This window comes from Rutilus rutilus (assembly GCF_951802725.1).
Source record: "Rutilus rutilus genome assembly, chromosome: 21".
Taxonomy (NCBI): domain Eukaryota; kingdom Metazoa; phylum Chordata; class Actinopteri; order Cypriniformes; family Leuciscidae; genus Rutilus; species Rutilus rutilus.
The window spans coordinates 13,997,936-14,019,804 of NC_140226.1; the positions used below are offsets into that span (position 1 = coordinate 13,997,936).

The 21,869-nt window shown below is 40.0% G+C and overlaps 1 protein-coding gene across 7 annotated transcripts in view; it reads right to left on the minus strand.

The window, feature by feature from the left end:
• Nucleotides 1-21,869, minus strand: part of nid2a (nidogen 2a (osteonidogen)) — a 42,807-nt gene that overhangs the window by 12,970 nt on the left and 7,968 nt on the right. For 2 of the 7 annotated variants that reach the window (XM_084392506.1, XM_084392507.1), the window contains exons 4-18: nt 21,270-21,733; nt 19,986-20,135; nt 18,185-18,430; nt 17,570-17,770; nt 16,108-16,335; nt 10,113-10,259; nt 7,614-7,742; nt 5,985-6,110; nt 4,979-5,206; nt 3,804-4,031; nt 3,246-3,473; nt 2,384-2,611; nt 1,608-1,835; nt 1,050-1,277; nt 189-416 (exon numbers count right to left, since the gene is read on the minus strand). In XM_084392506.1, coding sequence (XP_084248632.1) covers nt 189-416; nt 1,050-1,277; nt 1,608-1,835; nt 2,384-2,611; nt 3,246-3,473; nt 3,804-4,031; nt 4,979-5,206; nt 5,985-6,110; nt 7,614-7,742; nt 10,113-10,259; nt 16,108-16,335; nt 17,570-17,770; nt 18,185-18,430; nt 19,986-20,135; nt 21,270-21,733 — 3,287 coding nt within the window. The remainder of the gene's footprint in view (nt 1-188; nt 417-1,049; nt 1,278-1,607; nt 1,836-2,383; nt 2,612-3,245; nt 3,474-3,803; nt 4,032-4,978; nt 5,207-5,984; nt 6,111-7,613; nt 7,743-10,112; nt 10,260-16,107; nt 16,336-17,569; nt 17,771-18,184; nt 18,431-19,985; nt 20,136-21,269; nt 21,734-21,869) is intronic. The other 5 variants (XM_084392508.1, XM_084392509.1, XM_084392511.1 and 2 more) reach the window with 5 other exon arrangements.

A 21,869-nucleotide genomic window follows, 5' to 3' on the forward strand; every position in this document is an offset into this window, starting at 1 on the left:
AGTAGCCCCATCCACAGTATAATCCCATTTGACCAAAATCCCACTCCATAGCTGTATATTCAATTGGCTGTGATTGTATTGCTTAATCCATAATGCAATGTTTTGGTTTTATTCAAATCTGAAAAATTTCTTGACACTAGAAACATAGGACTTGTTAGGACGAGGTGGCCGCGGTACAGCACTCTTACCAGGCTCGTCACAGTTTCTTCTCGGGGTTCCAGGTGGAGTTCGGGTTCCCGCTCTCTCCTGCCCCCTACTGTCCACACACCAGCAGTGACCTGTGGACCCGTGGCACTGCTGAGGCCTGTACTGACCCTCCTCATCACACTGAGGGATGAAGCCTCCCACCAGAGGAACACCACCGTTTCCACTCTGAAGACTGTCTCTGTGCTGCTCACACTGGGTCTTGAGACGACCTGGATGTACATGAGATACACAAGGGATTGTTATTCTGCTCTCTAGATATGGCTAAAGCCCAAAGTATACTTCAGCCGTCCATGTTCCCCGATGGTCCTCGCACAGTTCGCATGACGTAACTTTCATCATCAGGAGGGTCCGCTGATGTCTGCGCACACTGTCCGCGTGCAACCCAATTTTGTGACTGCGTGAACGGTGCGCATACAACAGTGGATATTTGAGGGACTTGAGTGTTTGAAAACCACTAGATAGTGCACGTGTCTTTCTGCGCTCACGGCAAAAGGAGTATACTTTAAAGGCTCACGCTCTCGACTGTGTGCAAGACGGAGCGGAACGTGGAAAATGAAGTATACCTGCGCCTTAAGGCCCCACATGTAATGAAAGTCTATGGGATTTTATTAGCTTTTATATCATTCACCAAGTACCAAATTGTAAGATTGATTGCTTAGAGAAGCAGCCCCATTCACAGGATAATCCCATTAGACCAAAATCACACTCCATAGCTGTGTATTCAATTGGCTGTGATTTTATCGCTTAATACAATATTTTGGTTTTATTCTGGCCTGAAAAATTGCTTGACACTAGAAACGTAGGACTTGTTAGGACGAGGTAGCCGCGTACAGCACTCTTACCAGGCTCGTCACAGTTTCTTCTCGGGGTTCCAGGTGGAGTTCGGGTTCCTGCTCTCTCCTGCCCCCTACTGTCCACACACCAGCAGTGACCTGTGGACCCGTGGCACTGCTGAGGCCTGTACTGACCCTCCTCATCACACTGAGGGATGAAGCCTCCCACCAGAGGAACACCATCGTTTCCACTCTGAAGACTGTCTCTGTGCTGCTCACAGTGGGTCGTGGGACGACCTGGATGCACATGAGGTACACAAGGGATTGTTATTCTGCTCTCTAGATATGGCAAAGGGCTCACCTGTGATGTAAGTCTATGGGATTTTATTATCTTTTATATTTACCAGGTACCCAACTTGTAAATTTGATAGCTTAGAGAAGCAGCCCCATCCACAGTATAATCCCATTGGGCCAAAATCCCACTCCATAGCTGTATATTCAATTGGCTGTGATTGTATTGCTTAATCCATAATGCAATGTTTTGGTTTTATTCAAATCTGAAAAATTTCTTGACACTAGAAACACAGGACTTGTGAGGACGAGGTATCCGCGGTACAGCACTCTTACCAGGCTCGTCACAGTTTCTTCTCGGGGTTCCAGGTGGAGTTCGGGTTCCCGCTCTCTCCTGCCCCCTACTGTCCACACACCAGCAGTGACCTGTGGACCCGTGGCACTGCTGACGCCTGTACTGACCCTCCTCATCACACTCAGGGATGAAGGCTCCCACTAGAGGAACACCATCGTTTCCACTCTGAAAACTGTCTCTGTGCTGCTCACACTGGGTCTTGGGACGACCTGGATACACATGAGATACACAAGGGATTGTTATTCTGCTCTCTAGATATGGCACTGTCGCCATGCAACCCAATTTTTGTGACCGCGCGGACGGTGCGCATACAACAGCGCATAAATGAGTGACTTGAGTGTTTGAAAACCACTAGATAGTGCACACGCGCTGAATGTGTGTTTCTGCGCTCACGGCAAAAGGAGTATACTTTAAAGGCTCACGCTCTCGTCTGTGTGCAAGACGGAGCGGAACGTGGAAAATGAAGTATACCTGCGCCTTAAGGCCCCACATGTAATGAAAGTCTATGGGATGTTATTAGCTTTTATATCATTCACCAAGTACCAAATTGTAAGTTTGATAGCTTAGAGAAGCAGCCCCATCCACAGTATAATCCCATTGGGCCAAAATCCCACTCCATAGCTGTATATTCAATTGGCTGTGATTGTATTGCTTAATCCATAATGCAATGTTTTGGTTTTATTCAAATCTGAAAAATTTCTTGACACTAGAAACATAGGACTTGTTAGGACGAGGTGGCCGTGTACAGCACTCTTACCAGGCTCGTCACAGTTTCTTCTCGGGGTTCCAGGTGGAGTTCGGGTTCCCGCTCTCTCCTGCCCCCTACTGTCGACACACCAGCAGTGACCTGTGGACCCGTGACACTGCTGAGGCCTGTACTGACCCTCCTCATCACACTGAGGGATGAAGCCTCCCACCAGAGGAACACCATCGTTTCCACTCTGAAGACTGTCTCTGTGCTGCTCACAGTGGGTCGTGGGACGACCTGGATACACATGAGATACACAAGGGATTGTTATTCTGCTCTCTAGATATGGCTAAAGCCCAGTGTATACTTCAGCCGTCCATGTTCCCCGACGGTCCTCGCACAGTCCGCTTTTATGTAACTTTCATCATCAGGAGGGTCCGCTGATGTCTGCGCACACTGTCCGCATGCAACCCAATTTTTGTGACTGCGCGGACGGTGCGCATACAACAGCGCATAAGTGAGTGACTTGAGAGTTTGTAAACCAGTAGATAGTGCAAAGGTTTTTCTGCGCTCACGCCAAAAGGAGTATACTTTAAAGGCTCACGCTCTCGACTGTGTGCGAGACGGAGGGGAACGTGGAAAATGAAGTATACCACGCTTTAAAGCCCCAGCTGTAATGAAAGTCTATGGGATTTTATTAGCTTTTATATCATTCACCAAGTACCAACTTGTAAGACTGATTGCTTAGAGAAGCAGCCCCATTCACAGTAGAATCCCATTAGACCAAAATCCCACTCCATAGCTGTATATTCAATTGGCTGTGATTTTATCACTTAATACAATATTTTGGTTTTATTCAAGCCTGAAAAATTGCTTGACACTAGAAACGTAGGACTTGTGAGGACGAGGTGGCCGCGTACAGCACTCTTACCAGGCTCGTCACAGTTTATTCTCGGGGTTCCAGGTGGAGTTCGGGTTCCCGCTCTCTCCTGCCCCCTACTGTCCACACACCAGCAGTGACCTGTGGACCTGTGGCACTGCTGAGGCCTGTACTGACCCTCCTCATCACACTCAGGGATGAAGGCTCCCACCAGAGGAACACCATCATTTCCACTCTGAAGACTGTCTCTGTGCTGCTCACAGTGGGTCTTGGGACGACCTGGATGCACATGAGGTACACAAGGGATTGTTATTCTGCTCTCTAGATATGGCAAAGGGCTCACCTGTGATGTAATTCTATGGGATTGTATTAGCTTTTATATTCACCAGGTACCCAACTTGTAAGTTTGATAGTTTAGAGAAGTAGGCCCATCCACAGTATAATCCCATTGGACCAAAATCCCACTCCATAGCTGTATATTCAATTGGCTATGATTTTATTGCTTTATCCTTAATGCAATATTTTGGCTTTATTCAAGCCTGAAAAATTGCTTGACACTGGAAACTTAGGACTTGCACACACGAGGTGGCCGTGGTACAGCACTCTTACCAGGCTCGTCACAGTTTCTTCTCGGGGTTCCAGGTGGAGTTCGGGTTCCCGCTCTCTCCTGCCCCCTACTGTCCACACACCAGCAGTGACCTGTGGACCCGTGGCACTGCTGAGGCCTGTACTGACCCTCCTCATCACACTCAGGGATGAAGGCTCCCACTAGAGGAACACCATCGTTTCCACTCTGAAGACTGTCTCTGTGCTGCTCACAGTGGGTCTTGGGACGACCTGGATGCACATGAGATACACAAGGGATTGTTATTCCCCCATTACACTCCTTTGCACAACACTTTGTTTATAAGAAATGAAAGGTTTTGTGCAAGTTTAAGATCTGCCTAACTCTAAACTCCAATAAAGTTAAAGAATTATCTGTTTTGATAGTAATATTCCAGATGTTAATACTATCCATGTAAACACAGGTGGTTTTGACAACTCTTGATCTTCCCTAAAATCCTATATTTATCAGAGAGGAATGCAATATGTGTCTACAACAGAAAAAGTTTTATCTCTTCGCATTTTTGATCCTATCCTCCTGAAACTCTAAGGTTCAGGGCCTTTTTTCCCAGACTTCCTTCAGAAGACTAGAATCTGGAGTTTGTACCAAGGATATTCACTATCATTCAAAAGTTTAAAATCGGTAAGGTTTTTTTTCCTTTTGAAAGAATGTAATACTTTTATTCAGCAGAGATGCATAAAATGTATCAAAAGTAACAGTAAAGGCTTTTACATTGTTTTACACTGTTATATTTTGTTTAAAATAAATGCTGGTCTTTTAAACTTTATATTCAGAAAAGAATCAAATCAGCATATTAGAATGATTTCTGAAGGATCATGTGACACTGAAGACTGGAGTAATGATGATGAATATTCAGCTTTGCATCACAAGAATAAATTAAATAAAACAGTTATTTCAAATTGTAATACTATTTAACAATATTACAGTTTTTACTGTATTTTTGATTAAATAAATGCAGCCTTCGTAAGCAGAAGAAACTCTTTTTAAGAGAACAAAAAAAAAAAAAAAAACCCATTTGCTACCTCTCTATAACAGATCCAAAGACAATTCATTCGTAAAAAACATTAGAAATAGTATTTAAAATAGGACATGTGACCTATTGAGAGAGGACTATGACAATTTTCTCCAAAAAACTTCAAGTTCAGGTAGACATGCTAACCAGGCTCGTCACAGTTTCTTCTCGGGGTTCCAGGTGGAGTTCGGGTTCCTGCTCTCTCCTGCCCCCTACTGTCCACACACCAGCAGTGACCTGTGGACCCGTGGCACTGCTGAGGCCTGTACTGACCCTCCTCATCACACTGAGGGATGAAGCCTCCCACCAGAGGAACACCACCATTTCCACTCTGAAAACTGTCTCTGTGCTGCTCACAGTGGGTCTTGGGACGACCTTCAAGGTAAACGTACCAGAGAATATAGAATTTACTTGGAGGGTTAGTTCTCCAAAATGTTTTAATTCTGTCATCAATAAGTCATCCTCATGTTGTTCCACTTTCAACTTCGGAACACAAATAAAATAAAATACAAAATGGGCCTCTTAACCCAAAACTCTGACAGTTCAAAATGTTCATAAAGAGATCGTAAAATAAATTCATATATGAATCGAGCGGTTTATTCCAAGTCTTCTGAAGAATAACGATTGCTTGATACAATGAACAGATTTAATTTAGCTTTTATTCACCTATAAACATTGATTAGCTAACATGTTTATAGCGCTCAAATACGGTAAACGGAAGCTCAAGCATGCTTGCTTGACATGCGAGAACCAATGAGGTTCATTCGAGCGTCACAGGCTGTGTGAGTGACTCACAGCCGAGCATTGAGCAAGAACTAATGAGGTTTGTTCTTACGCATCAAGCAACTACGGTTGAGCTTCTGTTTATGTTCACTGATCCATGTTTATATGTGAATAAAACTATCAGATCTGTTCATCATAAAAAAGCGATTGTGTCTCTTCAGAAGACTTGGATTTAACCACTCGAGTTTTGGGTGAACAGGCTTTCAATGGAGTGAAAGCAATCTCTCCGATTTCATTAAAAAGATCTTCCATTTGTGTTCAGAAGATGAACGAAAGTCTTATGGGTTTGGAACGAAATGAAAGTGGGTAACTGATGACAGAACTTTCTTTTTAAATAACAACATCAAAAAACAAATACGCAAACAACTACCATTTTGAGTGTGGCACTGGAAACCATCTCCATGGTATCCTGGTTGGCACTGGCACTGGAAAGATCCCGGACCGTTGGAGCACAAAGCCTGGGCGTGACACGGCTGGTCACGACACTCGTCTACATCTGCACACACCACAAAACAAAACACTCACTCCATAATTCAACAAATACAACATTAACCACATTCCTCAGGATGTTAGTCTGAGTCATTCTAGCTGTTGCCCAAAAGCTCCAAACTCCCACCAACCCGTCAAAGACCAGAGAGCGCCGAACAGGAAGGAGAAGAGTGAACTGTCCTCTGACCCCCTTGTGTTCTTCAGCTGCGAGTCTCCTACGCACATTCCCTGAGTGAGGACATTGGGTCATTGTTTCAAAATACCCTCCCTTCCACAGCGTCTCTGGTTACCCCTGCCCTCTCTCCACAATGCAAACCCTTCACCTTCAGCATTCAGCTGAGAGAATGAGCCTGTGATCTTACCAACATTTAACCTCCGTAACACATCAAATCCCACTGACGGCACACTTGCTGACCATGTTCTTAGAAGCTAATATAGATGAGATACTGCTTACTGTATACTGTGCAGCATAGTATGTGAAATAGTACACTGTACAGTATAACAATGAATATTTAAAATATGAAACATTGTCAAATTATGCACGTTTAATGCCGCGAGAAGCAATAGTTACACTACTATAAAAAAAATGTTGTATGTTTTTAAAAAGAAGTCACTTTTGCTCACCAAGGCTGCATTTGTTTGAACAAAAATACAGTGAAAACAGAAATATTATTACAATTTAAAATAACTATTTTCAATTTTATATATTTTAAAATATAATTTATTCCTGTGATGGCAAAGCTGAATTTTCAGCATCATTACTCCAGTCTTCAGTGTCACATGATCCTTCAGACATCATTCTGCTCAAGAAACATTTCATATTATTATAAATTTTGAAAAACTTAATGTATTTGTAGACACCGTGCTACATTTCCTTCAGGATTTTTGATGAATAGAAAGTTCAAAAGAACAGCATTTATTTGAATATTGTTGTAGCATTATAAAAAAAATGTACTGTCACTTTTAATCAAATTCATCCATTCTTCCAAAATAAAAGTATTCACTTCTTTCAAAAAAGAAAATCTTACTGACCCCAAACTTTGCATTTTTTCTCTCACTTTAATTTAGAAAATATGGATATTTAAAAGATTTTAATCATTTATATTAAATTCAACTAATTTAAGTCCAAACAAGTAATGAGTCAAGAAAAGGTTTGTAGTTATTTCTTCTTGTTCATTTGTCACACTGGAATCAGAAGGTCAATCAAGTGCATTGCAATGTTGTACTTGTGGTGATAAAAAAAAAGAAAGAAATGTGGCTATTTGGAAGTTTAATTTTCAGTTAGTAATTACACACACACACACACACACACACACACACACACACACACACATATATATATATATAATTAAACTCCTAATTGAATGACAATACCATTTTTTAATCAAAGACCCCCAATTCCACTAACACATCAGGTATACAATGGTCTCTGAATGATAAATAATAATATCCAATGTGGTTGGTAGAGTTTTGTTAAATCAAGGCAAGGGAAACAAAAAAGGTTTCTTACCCTGACATGTGCGGCCATCATATCCAAACTGAAATCCGCTCTCACACTGACAGCGATGGCTTCCGGGCAGGTTCACACAGTGAGAGTGAGCACCACAGGAGCTCAGACCTTCTGCACACTCATCCACATCTACAGGGAGAAAGAAACTGCTCAATTGCAAGCCATAATGCCCTCATTTGACCCAACCAGTCTACAAGATTCATTTTCTTGGAAGACAGGTGTCTAGAAAGCTGTGAGAGATGCCTTGGTGTGAACATGTCAGTGAGGTGCCGGAGAGATAAATCATGCCCTGAGATCCTGACGTTTGTGATGAGAGAGAAAGATAGAAGGGGATCTCGTCCCTGTCGGAGTGTGTGGGAACAGGCCTGAGGCTCTGGGTGGGTTTAGAGCTGGTCAGCAGGAGACCTGGTTTTGATCACTGCTAATTACAGGGAGGGTAAGGAGCCCACGGTCCCCCTCTCTCTCTCTCTATCTTGATTTTTCTCTGCTCTCTTTCCTTGACCCCCTTATTATCTACTCTAGAGTGAAGAGTTCAGACAGGTGATAAAATGTTCCTCTAATAGGAACACGATGCCTGAAAACACACCCATACACACTCACGCACACATAATCAAGCGCAGACAGTGCCTTCGGAGTAACACTGGGAAATCCGATTCATTCTGGTGAATCAGTTCATTCGGATGGTTTGTTCCAAAGAACCAGTTCTAGAAGAAATGAGTCAGTGAATCAAATTATGTGAATGAGGTTGTCAGATCATTTTTAACAACAAAATTAATTAATTTCTAAAGACAATAGTGTTAATAATTATTCCACAATATTTCTTTCCAACAGTTTTACTCTTTAAAAAAAAGATCCCTTATGAGGTGTACACATGTACACTGATTTAGAGTGACAAAACAGCAATAAGTCATTCACTTTTGTTGCAGTGTTTTATGGGTGTGTCCAGCGATGTGAAGTTTAACGTTATGCAAAATGAGCTTTATGGACATGATGTGTGGACCATTTCATTTTTAGAAACTGTCAGCGTAAACAAAATTATGCATGGACAGTTTAAAAAAAATATATATATTATTTGTGATATTATGCAATATGCACTGCAGCAGTTTATATATTCCATAACACTTTCCCACCCGGAATGTTAGTTTAAGTGCAAGAAAGATTATTCATTGTTCAGTTTGTTCAGATGGTTTGTTCCAAAGAGCCAGTTCTAAAAGAAATGATTCACAAAATAAATAAAATAAAATAATCATACCTAAAAGCATTTATCACTGCATTTCTGATTAGAAAATATAGGTTGCGTCAGGTAATTCTCCACAACAAAATACACAACATTGTTGCCAATATTAATATGAATTAATAATGATATATTTAATAATATTAAAATTATTTATTTCACAATATTATTTTCAACTGAACAAAATCATCCCTTATGGTATGTTCACATACATTGATTAGTCATTACATTTCAATGAGAATATTTTCTTTTTTTGCAATGCTTTATGGGTGACTCAGCTGAGAAAAGTTTAACTTTATTCAAACAAGCATTATAAAAATATGCATAAACAATTTCTTTTTAGAAACTGGCAGCATAATTTTGAAGTATTTTATTTGTGATATTATTCAATATGTACTGCTGTAGTTAATCTATACTATAACACTTTCCAATCCAGAATGTTATTTTTTAGGTGCAAGAAAGCTGATTCTTTGTCCAATTATAATGACATATTCTTTTCCCCACTAGCAATACATCTCAGTTGCGCAGCCCAACCTCTCTTTTGCTTTGTGAATCAGTTCGACCAAATCATTGAATCAGAATCAATTTGATCGCAATTCATTTGTCTCAATATCAAATATCATCTGGAATAGGGGTTCGCAAGGAACAAAATGCACATCTGTGTGGGTACATTGGGAGTTTTCGGCAGGGGAGGTGCGATTTGCTCTCACCCCTCTTCAAACGAGGAAATATTAGGTGGTCTCAGCCCCCCCAACTAGCTTGAAGCTGAGGATGTGGCCTCTGCATATGTGCAGCTCAAACAGAAATGCCACAGCAATGTGCCTTTGCTTACAAATCTTCCCCAGACTCACCGCAACCCCACAGATCTCCCACATTCCACCTAAAGAGTGTTTAGTCTTTCTGTTGTTTGACTTGGTAACAGTGGGAGGAAGAAGATGAGAGAGGAACGGGGGGGGGAAGACCCCAGGCACGTTCATGATTCACTGAGGGTTTCCTCTACTTTGCGTCTGACTCATCGGATAGGAAATGTCTGGTCGTGCTAATGTACTACAGTGGTGACAACCCCACTTCTGGACGACATGTAGTGTTGATGTTACGCAGATGCATTGCTCTAATGAAGGAAGACGAAGGTTTTGGGTTATTCTCTAAGTATTCCAGACCCTCGACTTATTAAACAGAGTGTCAAGGGCCTGGAATTGAATTTACGGCTCAAACGTGTGTGTTTGCACAAGGCGGAGGAGATTGCTCCATATAACTTCTCTTACCATAACAGTTGCGCCCGTCTCCACTGTAACCTGTGGCGCACTGGCACGAGAACAGCTGTCCCTCTCCCGGCATGCACTGTGCAGTTGTGTCACAGTCATGATTTCCGGAGTAACAGGGGTTCACATTTTCTGGCTCGGGTTCTCCAGCTGAGAAAAGATGTGAAGGCAACAAAACTATAAATAGGAACACAAAAAACTGAGCTAATATCACAACAAATAACTTCTTATGTAATATCAATGGATAACAACTGAATCAGTCCCATTGAAAACTTAGCAAAGGGAAACACTTCCATAAAAGGGGTCAATAGTTAAGGCTCTTTCACACCAAGGACGATAACTATAAATATATAGCTTTAAAGACCCCCCTCTGGTGAAAATCAACTTTTTAATGTTGTTTATGTGGTCTTTTTAATATGCTGACAAACCATGTGCAAATTCATAAGTCAACACCATTGCTGAGTATTTTCTCCTCAAAACATGAGTGCAGCAGGCGTAATGATATGACACAGTGCCTAAAAATAGGCTAACTTCCGTCAACATAACCAACGTGACAACCTGCTTGCCGGCTGAAACTACACAAACTTAGTCCCGGTCACGTTGGAAGTTACTGAGCTGGGGACTATTTTCAGGCGCTGCGTCATATCATTACGCCTGCTGGACTCATGGTACGGCAGCAAAGATTCTTGATTATTACGCAGGAATGAGAGTATAGTTCCTAGCCATATCAGCCTATAAAATCGCAACTTTACATTTTCCGTCGGTCTTAGTACACGATGTAACTACAGAAGAGTCAAGTTTTAAATAGGAAAAATATCTAAACTCTTTGGTCATTTTTTTGAGAGAGATGCTAATGGTCTTGTCCGATTCAATGATCTATGCTAAGCTATGCTAAAAGTGGTACCGCCAGACCCCGAGATCGGCTGAATGGATTCGAAAACGGTAAAACTCCACTGTTTAACTCTGGGGGAGTTGTAAAATGAGCCTATTTCCAAAAAAAGTGGAGTATCCCTTTAATTACAACTTCAGTATTTTGACAACAGCTCCTGTTCACAAATGACCTCTAAACTGGAAAACCTCAATGTTGTGGTGCGGTCTTTCCTATTTACATAGTATCAGAACTATTATCAAAAAACGCTAAGTTATTGATTTCGTCTCTGGTGTGAATGGGCCTCACTCCTCACATCGTTCCAAACCTGTATGACTTTTCTTCTTCGCAACACAAAAATACATATTTTGAAGAACATTTGGGTCCAAACAACACTGTAACCCGTTGACTTTCACTGTATGGATAAAAAAATCCCAGATACATTTCTCAAAATATTTTCTTTTGTGTTCCGCAGAATAAAGAAAGTCATACAGATTTGCAAAAATAAAATAAATAAATAAAATAAAAAGGGCGAGAAATGTATGATTTTCGAGTGAACTATCCCCTAAATTTACCGAAAAGTATGTTTAAAAGCGCCTTTTAAAAAAGAAAATAGTGCCAAACATGACTATGGCAAGGAAAAAAGTCCATATGATGAACTGTATGTCATAAAACACTCAAATGGAGATTTCGTAAATGAATTTTTACTCCCAGAACCCCACTGGGTAGCTCTATTTTTGTGCCAGGTTATAATATTGATTGATTATATACTGCTGTTTGTTCAAGATACCAAACTAATTCATTGTGATGGGGAACACGGACTGGAAATGTGACTCACAGATGCATGGCATGAGTCACTGCAGATGTCTTAAAACCTCCAGCCAAAGTTAGCATCCTGAGAGGACGTTTCTTAAAAAAATAAGTAAATAATAATTACTGATGGAGCTTTGCTATTACAGCCATCACAGCTAGAACTGGGCGATATGGCCAAAAAATTATATCTCGGTATTTTTTGGTTAAATGGCGATATATACGATATATATCTCTGTACTTTCTACGTTTTTCTATTTGGATAAAGAAAATCTGTATTTATTTTAAAAAAAAAGTCATTTCACATCCTGCCCAATGATATCCTACAAACAATGTTGATATTGAAGGATATGGAAACAAATATAGTGCATGTAATGTAGGCTATGCAATATATTATGTGCAAAAAAGGTGGTTAAAATCACATTACATTCTAACATTGTAACATTCCAATCTAAAAACAAAAATAATGCTTTTGACTAAAGGCTAAACTAAAAATGAAAATAAAAACAAAAGCACTTAAACTAATTATATTAGCCTGCATTTGATTACCCCATTATAATGGTCACTTTCATAAAAATATACTTGTAGGTTTAAAATTCCACATGTGGCACATTTATTGTTTACAACAACAAATATTTTAGCAATATGTATATTTTAGTCAGAATTATTGTGTTACTATTCTATTGTGCTCTGTCTGTTTGGCGCGCATGTGCCTATATATTTTCAAAAAAAAATATAGATATATATCGTACAAACTCGATATACCGCCCAGCCCTAATCACAGCCATAGGGAATGCTGGGACGTCCGCACCGGACATGACTTTATTCTTAGTAATGTTATATAACCACAGACCTTGAGTAATGAGAGTCTTTGTGATAAATGTGCATTCACAGGTGTTAACATATGGAGAGGTGTGAACACTTTGCTTCCCGCCAAACCAACACAATTTCAAATGGTCCGTATGTTATTTAAATTTGACCTTGGGGGTCAAAGTACCTGACCTGGAAAACACAACGCCTTTAAAAGGGTCTTAAAACACAGGGTGGTTCACACACCATTACTAAAACTACAAGTGACATTACCAAACCCCTTTAGACCAAGACAACAGGACTTCGTTGTGCTCTTACCCATTCGGCCCTACCATGAGGGACCCATTGTTGGGACCCTTGGGCCATGCGGACTACCTTCACCCCCACCCAACGCCTACTCATCACGCATTAAAAGCAGCTTGATTTCCTCACCCCAGGCCAGGGACCAATTTGGCCAATTATCAAAGCCAGACAGGAAGACTTTTGTTTGAAGTGAGAGAGAATGAGAAAGACGGTCCCCTTTAAAGTGACTCCACAGGGGAGGGGGAAAAGTGGAGAGAAACTACAGGACAAACGTTGCCAAAGTTGGTCGGGGGGGGTTCTTTTTAACTTTTTGCTAATTAAAGGGACAGGGGCAGACCAGTGGGGCGGAGCGCTGGTTAACACAAGACTTTGAGGAAAACGAAGGGGGTGGATGCACCAGGTGGGAAACTGTTGTCGCAAGTGGGAGAGAAACACTCCTCAAGTAGTTCACACAACTAAACTTATGTTAAGAGTGTGTGATGGGGGCATCTGGAGGACTGAGCTTATGCCAAAAGAAACAGAACCCAATACACAAGCTTAAAGTAATTGACAGACATAAAACACTGACCATCACTTTTCTACACGTTCATCTAAACAAACCCAAAACTTGATTTACACAATTAGGACATGTTTCTGGACCAACATCCAACCAAAAAAATGCAACCAAAAAAAGTTAGCTAAAGCATAAACCGATGCTTGCTTTATTCAAGTTAAAAATATGGTTCTACATTTGAAATGTCCAAGGTGAATTAATCTTAAGAAATGTTTGTAAAAATGTCTTTCAAATCTATATATAATATTAATAATTTATTAAATAATTTTAAATGAATGTACTGCACCATGGTTAATTATAAATTTGATATCTACAGAATCAGGCTCTTGTGGTTGGACAATTTCTCATCAATATTTCTTTATGTAATAACATGAAAAAAAAAAAAAAATGGAAGAGCCTGTTTTGGTGGTAAAGAAGCATACTATTAATAATCATACTATTAATGTATTTATGGCGATGATATTATTTTTCGGATTCCGGTAGCCCAAACAGTAGAGTAAGGAGCGTTAGAAGTGCCAAGGTCATGGGTTTGATTCCCAGAGAACGCATGAACTGATAAATTGTAGGCCTACACCTTGAATGTAATGTAACTTTCAACAAAAGTGTCTACCAAATGCAAAAATGTAGATAAGAGCTGTATTTGCATGACAAGAAAAAAAGCTACTAGGGTGTTGCCAAGATGGCCAGCGAGTGAACAGACTTCCATTAAAGGGACCCTGAACAAATTCCACCAGCCCCGGTTGTGAAAAAAAAAAAAAAGACTGCTTTAAACATCATCAACCACATGAAACTCTAACAGCTGGTCTGAAATGACTTGAGAACTGAGATCCAGCCACATACCTCTTCATGTTCACAGTCAGCAGGACCATAATGACATGTTATACGGTCACACAAGCGTGTGAATCCACCTCAGTCTAATCTAATATTCTTTTAGTCAGATCAGGTCTGATTATGTGTCAGCACTGGTCTAATTACTACACGTCAGTCGTGCCGAACAAACTGGACAGACAGTGGCAGCTGTGTTTTCCAGCCTCGGCCAGAGTCCATGCATGGCTCTCTTGGGTACAGGGATTCCGGGGTGTCCTTCTGTTCCCACAACATCACTCTGCAACTATTCCTCAACCCGGCCCCCGTTAGGGATACTTTGTCCGAGTTAACACAACAATAACAGCAGTATGAAACTTATCACACCCACTATTTAGGTTATATATCAACATCTGGAGGAGACTGTACTCCCTGAACACTAAATACTCTCACAGGGCATGATCTGGCTAAGAAACAAACTTGTTGTTGACCAACCACATCTTACTATTTATTACATAAAATCCAGCAACTAGGTCCTGTGATTTCAGTTTACACAGTGACAGCAATGATCAATTATGTAATTGAGTGGCTTTCCAACTAAGGATGCACAAATAGAACATTTCTGGACGATATACAATGGCTGATAAATGGACATTAAAATCCTATCCTATTTTGTCAAAATAAATGTTTTTTTTTTTTAAATGCTTCAAGAGGGAATTTAGGCATTTAGCATTAGATGAGGATAAAGGTAATCTAATCTAAATGTAAAAATAGGGGAAATGAGAATGAACAATATACAGTGTTGGCCAATATTCAATTTTGACTGATAATTATATATGATATATGATGATATATTGGGCGATCCAACTTGAACACAGGGTTCAAAGCAGTCAAAATGACCAAAACGCACATCCCTATCTCTGATGACACGTTCTTGCGTAAATGAGGCTTAGTTCGTGTGTTTATCATCTAATGGTAAGATAACATTCATTATAATGCAATGTTGTATCTTCACGTATGAACTTGCAATCCATAGCAAGCGAATGGAAGGTCACATCAGGTTTTGCCGATTGAGCAACTCTAAGAAACTGGATCTTATTCGACCCACAGACTAGATACAACACAGCTGGAGATACGCTCATCCGAGCCCCACTTATCATCCTAAAGTCAGCGTCTACAGCATTAGCCAGGAACTACAGGGCCATACAAAGCATAATGTGATGTGCCTTTGTCCCACTAAAACCTCTCTTGGGAACAACACAGCCTTACAAGGTCACAAATCGAGTGGGGTTAAAAAAGAAACGTTTGATTTATTCCTTGAGGGAACTCGCTGGGATAAAGGGATTTGTAACAAACTGCAAAAGCCCAACAAAATGCTACAGGCTCACTTCACAGACATTGTTCATTTTAAGTGCAGACCTCTCTCTGCAGCCCCTGGGTCCGCTGTCTAATGCCGGGCCGTGGTAGAAAGCAGCAGGTGGTTCGGAGTGGTTATCTTAGACCTCCTATTTTGCATGATGGGAAGGCAGCTGAAAGCAAGCCAGTGTAAGTCCTGTGTGAGAGCCAGACGTCTCAATGCCGCATCAGTCAGCATGTTAATAAAGAAACTATGCCAAAAATGAGGGTCGGCCTAAACGAAGGATGAGGAGGAGGCCATATACAAAGAGACTCAGTTTCTCTTAGATTAGGAAGGTTTTTCTACAGAAAATGAGAAGAAGATACCAAAGCAATTAACTGATATGCTTTTTACACTTGAAACTGTTAAGCCAGTGTCGTTCCAAACCCTGAGTTTAATCAAAATAACGTGACCTTCAGGGTCTTCATACCCTGTGACAGTGCTGGCAGCCTACCTCCGAGAGGGCCAATCTTGTTGGTGATGGCGTATCGAAGGATGCGCTCCTCTTTGACGTACATAACAAATATGCGCTCCATTCTCAGCTCCTGCGTCTCCAGTTCGCTGCGGTGCCCGTGACTGCAGTCCCTGTATGTGATGTTCTGTTTGACCTGGAAAGTGAAGGTCTCCGCTCCGTTTTCAGCTGACACGACTGTAAACTCACGCACTGATGATGAGGTAATCACTGAGAAGGATACAAAAGACAAGACCTTAGAGAATTCAATCAAAACTAACTTTAGCTGGACAATATCTTTATTCTAGAGCTGCTGTAAAGCCAAAACAATCTCTGTTACTTTAATTTCCTATTATCAGTGTAAAACTGCGTTGAAACAATCTATATTGTTAAAAGCGCTGTATAAATGAAGGTGACTTGACCTGACTAGCGGAAAGCAATTCACAACAAACTTTGGCTCTTCAATTCTAGACCCAAAATCCCACAGGATTTGATTGTTAAGCATCATCATGTTCAGCAACATGAGAACTGCTTTTATTTAGGGTGCAAGATCAGACAGAGCTTCCTTTGAAAGGAAATGGAGGAGACAGGAGACGTCACAAGATCTATTTTTTAGCTTACACTTCCCCCCTTTTGTTTTATACTGAATTTGTGATTTTTATTTTATTTTATTTTTTTATTTAACTAAGCCATTTTCAAAAGGCCACAATCTTCACAAATCCTACATCATTCAAAAGGTTTGGATCAGTACATTTTTTAATGTTTTTAAAAGAAGTCTCTTATGCTCAAAAAGGGCGCATTTATTTGATCAAAAATACAGTAAAACCGTAATATTGTGAAAGATTATTAAAACTTAAAATAATGTTTTATTGTAATATATTTAAAAAAATATATTTATTCTTATTATTTTACTTCAGCCTTAATGATCCTTCAGAAATCATTCTAATATGCTGATTTGGCACTCAAGAAACATTTATTATTATTATCAATGCTGAAAACAGTTGTGCTGCATAGAAAACAGAATTAAGCAAAACTAAGATTACATTATGCATTTCTTGACTGTCAGCTTATGAAAATTTTCAAAATTCTGAGATTTAGAATTTGGGGTTTTCATAAGCTGTAAGCCATCAAAATTATAACAAATAAAGGCTTGAAATATCTCACTTTGCATGTAATGAGTCTATATAATATATTAGTTACACATTTTAAGTTGAATTACTGAAATAAATGAACTTTTGCACGGTATTTTCAAATTTTTTGAGTTTCACCTGTATGTGAGTAATTCGATTAATTCATTCATATTGTGTAATTCATTTGATCTATTTAAGTTTATTCCATTGACAGTCCTGGTAAATATGAAACAATATTTCTGAAAGAAAATTCCATCAGGAAAAATGCTCAGAAATTGGATCAAATAAAGGTGGACAGATATATTTACTCCCTAGTTACTCCCTTCAGAACTTACATGAAGGATAATACTGGTAAGTGTCCTTAAATGGCTCCATCTGCACTGTGGCACCAGGAGGGATGAAGGGAACGCTGCCTTGTAAACGAGTGTCCACATTGAGGTAGTTCTGGGTATCCAAACCCGTAGCTGTCTGGACGATGCTGAGACGCTGGTTACCGGGATAGAAGGTCACATCGGCACGGCGAGTGAATTCGGCACCTGTGAAACAGAAATGTTCCTTTTCAACATAACTGTTTTAAAGGTCGTTAAAAAGCAGTGTTGTGGCTCACTCATTTTACTACAAACAAATATTAAATCAAGAAATAAGATCCAGATGGGGGTTGTGACCCTTATAAACGGTGCTTGATGAACATTTGGGTTTTTTGAAAAGAAAAAAAAACAGGCTTTTTCATGCAAAGTGAAAACATATTATCATACAATGGAGCACCTGACTTAAATTAGGGGAAAGAGTTGTTGTACATGCCTTGGATACCAGACTAGCAAAGCCCTAGTGGGACTCTATTAGTGAGAACAAAACCGCTAAGCCTAAAATCTCACAGCAGGAGGCCATGTGTTTTTAACAAACATGCAACACCATAAAAGAGGTAGAAAATTAGATCATGACGGCCTCACCGGTGATACTGAAGCCATTAAGGCTGTTTGGCAGCTCTAGGGCAAAGAGCCAACCAAACAGACCTCCAATGGGGGCCACGGGCATAAGGGCCCAGCCCACCGGCTCCGGGACCTCACTGATGGCGGTGTACGCTCGCCCATCGCCAACCACGATGTAGGCGTGCAGGTCGATGCTGTCCAGCTGCACTGCTGTGCCACCCACCAGCACGGTCCCTCTGACCTTTCCATTCACACGATGAGGTGCACCTGAGGACAAGGTGAAGACCAAATCATGAAAATGAAAATCTTTTGCAAGTCTATGTGGATTGCTGATTAATTCCCAGAGTCAAGAACTAAATCTGAGAGGTTAAAATAAGGATTAAGGAGGCAGAAATGTCATTTTTATGTTTTTATTCGTCATTCTAAATGATCGAAAGAGTGCTGCAGAGATGATGTTTTTTAGGCCAATCTGAAAGTAATGGTACGTCCAAGTCCTCCTTAAAAGATTGCATGTACTTGTTGACAATTACGCATCGTAATTATGACGTCGGATGCGTTCAAGTCACTTTGGTTTGAGCAAGATGGCGATGAAAAAAACTCTACTCCTACAAAATGATGAATAAAGAATGTGCATCAGTGTTTTTGCTTTTTTTATGTTTTTTATTTTATTTATGAATTTATGAATAGAATCATTGTATATTTTGTTGTAATTGTACAATACAATAATTGTACAATTTTTTTATTTACAATAACATTATTTATTTCAACAAATTTACCACCAATACAGCCACTGTTTTCTCACTGACATGCCCCCAACTCAGAAACTCGGAAACTCGGAAAGTTCTGAGTTTCCCACTTGTAATTACGACTTTGCGCTGGTGTTCAAGCGTGTTCAACTCGTAAACACACACAACATGACTTGAATGCACCATTATCATCACCCTGGTTCCCTCAACAAAAAGCCAATAGGGTTTTTTCCATTGGCTTTTGGATTATTGCCCTCGAAAGCTCTAATTTCTCCAGTTACTCAGCTGTTTCGGACTGGTTTTGGAAGGTTTTCCCTCTCAACCACCTCCCTCACCGGCCACACAAAGCTCCTACTGTTCACACGCATATCCAACAGCTGAGGAAGCTTTTCCACTGAATATTTTCTCTCAGAAACAAATGTCTGTCATTCAGTACAAGCCAGACGTGCCGCTTTGAAACGGGGCTCAAGTTTTCTTTCACACTTAGGCTTGTAGTGGATGTTCACAGGTAGATTACAGTCATACAAGGCCAATGTGATGTCATTGTCTTGAAAAGATCCTGTTACTCAGGCCCCATGAGAGCCGCAGAATGATTCACTGGGGGAATTCCTGTCCAAAAGATCTTCCAAAAGATCAAGCGTTTCCGACATAAAACCTCCCACAAATTTGGCATGGCAGCCACAACTATTACGAAAGAGACTGTGGAAGAAGTTGTGGGTATTACCGCAGCCACTTAACACATGTGTTCGTCAATTACAGACAATTAGCACACAAGTGAAGCTGTTAGTAAAAGTTTATGCTAGGAGACGTGGCTAGATTTGACAGGAAACAACTGCGTGGAATCTGCATACCTAACCCGGCACAACGTGTGTGCCGAATCGAAATTTTATCTACAAATTCCTTTGCATTACAAAAATAGATGTTTTTACCTTTATAAATACTGTGTTGGAAAGAGAAACACTGGTAATCTGTCCCCAGAGGTTTACTGCAAATGTTGTTCATACTTTCAGAACAAGGTCATGTTATGTGTGGCTTTTACAACGGCTCTTTTTACAACATTCCCGCTCCGGTCTTACCGTTTGGCAGGCAGTGGCGGCCGTTGCCGTAGAATCCTGAGTTGCAGTGGCAGCAGAAGCCAGTGGGATAGTCGGTGCAGTGTGCGTTCTGACTGCACTGCTGCTGGAAGCGATCGCACGTGTCTTTATTATCAGTTGAGTAATGGATCACTGCAGGAGAGACATGGAAAGACTGCTCATAAATAGGCTAGTAAAGTCCAACTTATCCACTGTTTAAGTCATAAGTCACATTCCTACACAATCTTAAATTCTCTCTGTATTGTTTTGTTAATTAGGGATGCACCGATATGAACATTTTGGCCGATACCGATAACCGATAATTCTTTATATTTGAAAGCCGATAACCGATATAAATCCAAATTTTTAAATAATTTTTGAGAGCCTGATTACAAAAACCAAAGTCTCATCATATCCCAAGCACACAATTATAATGATGTTCTCATTATAATTGTATGTAACCTATATGACATACTAGCATGTTGCACTTAACTGTATTTTCCTCTTCAAAGTAATTCCAATCATATTTTAAGCAATTCAAGGCCATCACGGCGAACAGTGCATATCTGAAGTGTCTCAGCTGAAGGAAATAATCCATTATTTATCCGCCAAATTTATAATATATCGGCCAAATTTTCTTATCGGGCCGATAACGATAACATTATCGGGCTATACCGATATGGACACAATGCTTGCATCAAATAATCACAATAATCACAATACTTGAATCAAAATAACAAATATTTTGTGATAAAAAAAATATATTTTGTGATATTTTTTGATAATTGTGATGTTATTTTATTTTGGAAATTAATTTTGTGTAAAATTGTGTAAGTTTCTGGTGTAAATGTTTATGTTGCTCTTTTGGTAACATTAAATTATAATTTAATTTGTTAAACCAAATTAGAAAAATGAAAATTTCAGAAATTATATAAAATGTATTATAATAAACGTATTTTATTTTAGTCACGGTAGTTGCCAAGGCAAGTTTTTCATGTAATACTTATATTTTGTATTATTTTAACTTTATTTCAATTACAAAAATGAATTTTTAATAGTTTTAGTTAACAACAACAACAACACTTTTAGCATAACACACAATACTATCCATATACATACATTAGAAAAGAGCAAAAGCTTGTCTGAGATGGCGTACGACAATAGATGCTAAAGTAGGATTGGTCAGTAACATGTTTAGGGCGGGGCTTAGTGAAGGTTAAATTAGCAAGGGTTCCATGATCTGTATATATCAGTATTGGTTATGGATCACAATAATTAAACTCTCACCTCCAGAGTCAAAGTTCACTTTCTCCTCAACACTGAACACTTGGCCACCAGAGGGGTGAGGTGGGACGTCCTTCACAGGGTTGGGGTACACCTGCAGAACTGCGTGCTTTGGTAATGGCCGCTGGGGCTGGGTCACATCCTCCGGGGGGAGATTACGGGGATCCGGATGAGGGAATTCGCCTGGACCTGACACTGAGGGCTGAAGTGGAGATTGACCAAGAGGTGCCTCCTGGTTGAGACGCTCTGGCTTAAGGAACTCTGTTGTGGTGGGATCCTGGAAGTCTGGATCGATGGAGTACTCCTCCTCATCTGTCTCTGTGTAGTCTTCATCTGGAAACACAGCGTCCAGGTCTGGGGGAGCTTTGGTTAAAACAGCCTCATTCTGAGCAGGAACCACATTCTGGAAGGAATATCTGTTTCCAACGTGGAAAAGCCAAACTCCAGGCTCTCCAATGTTTCCCTTTCTGAGGAGAATTATAATATTAAATGATAATATTATCATTTTTATCAAGGCAATTAATCACATTAAAAATAATCAGACTAAGAATTTTTTTTTTTTTTTGTACTTTATTAATAAATATAATAAAATAACAATAATAA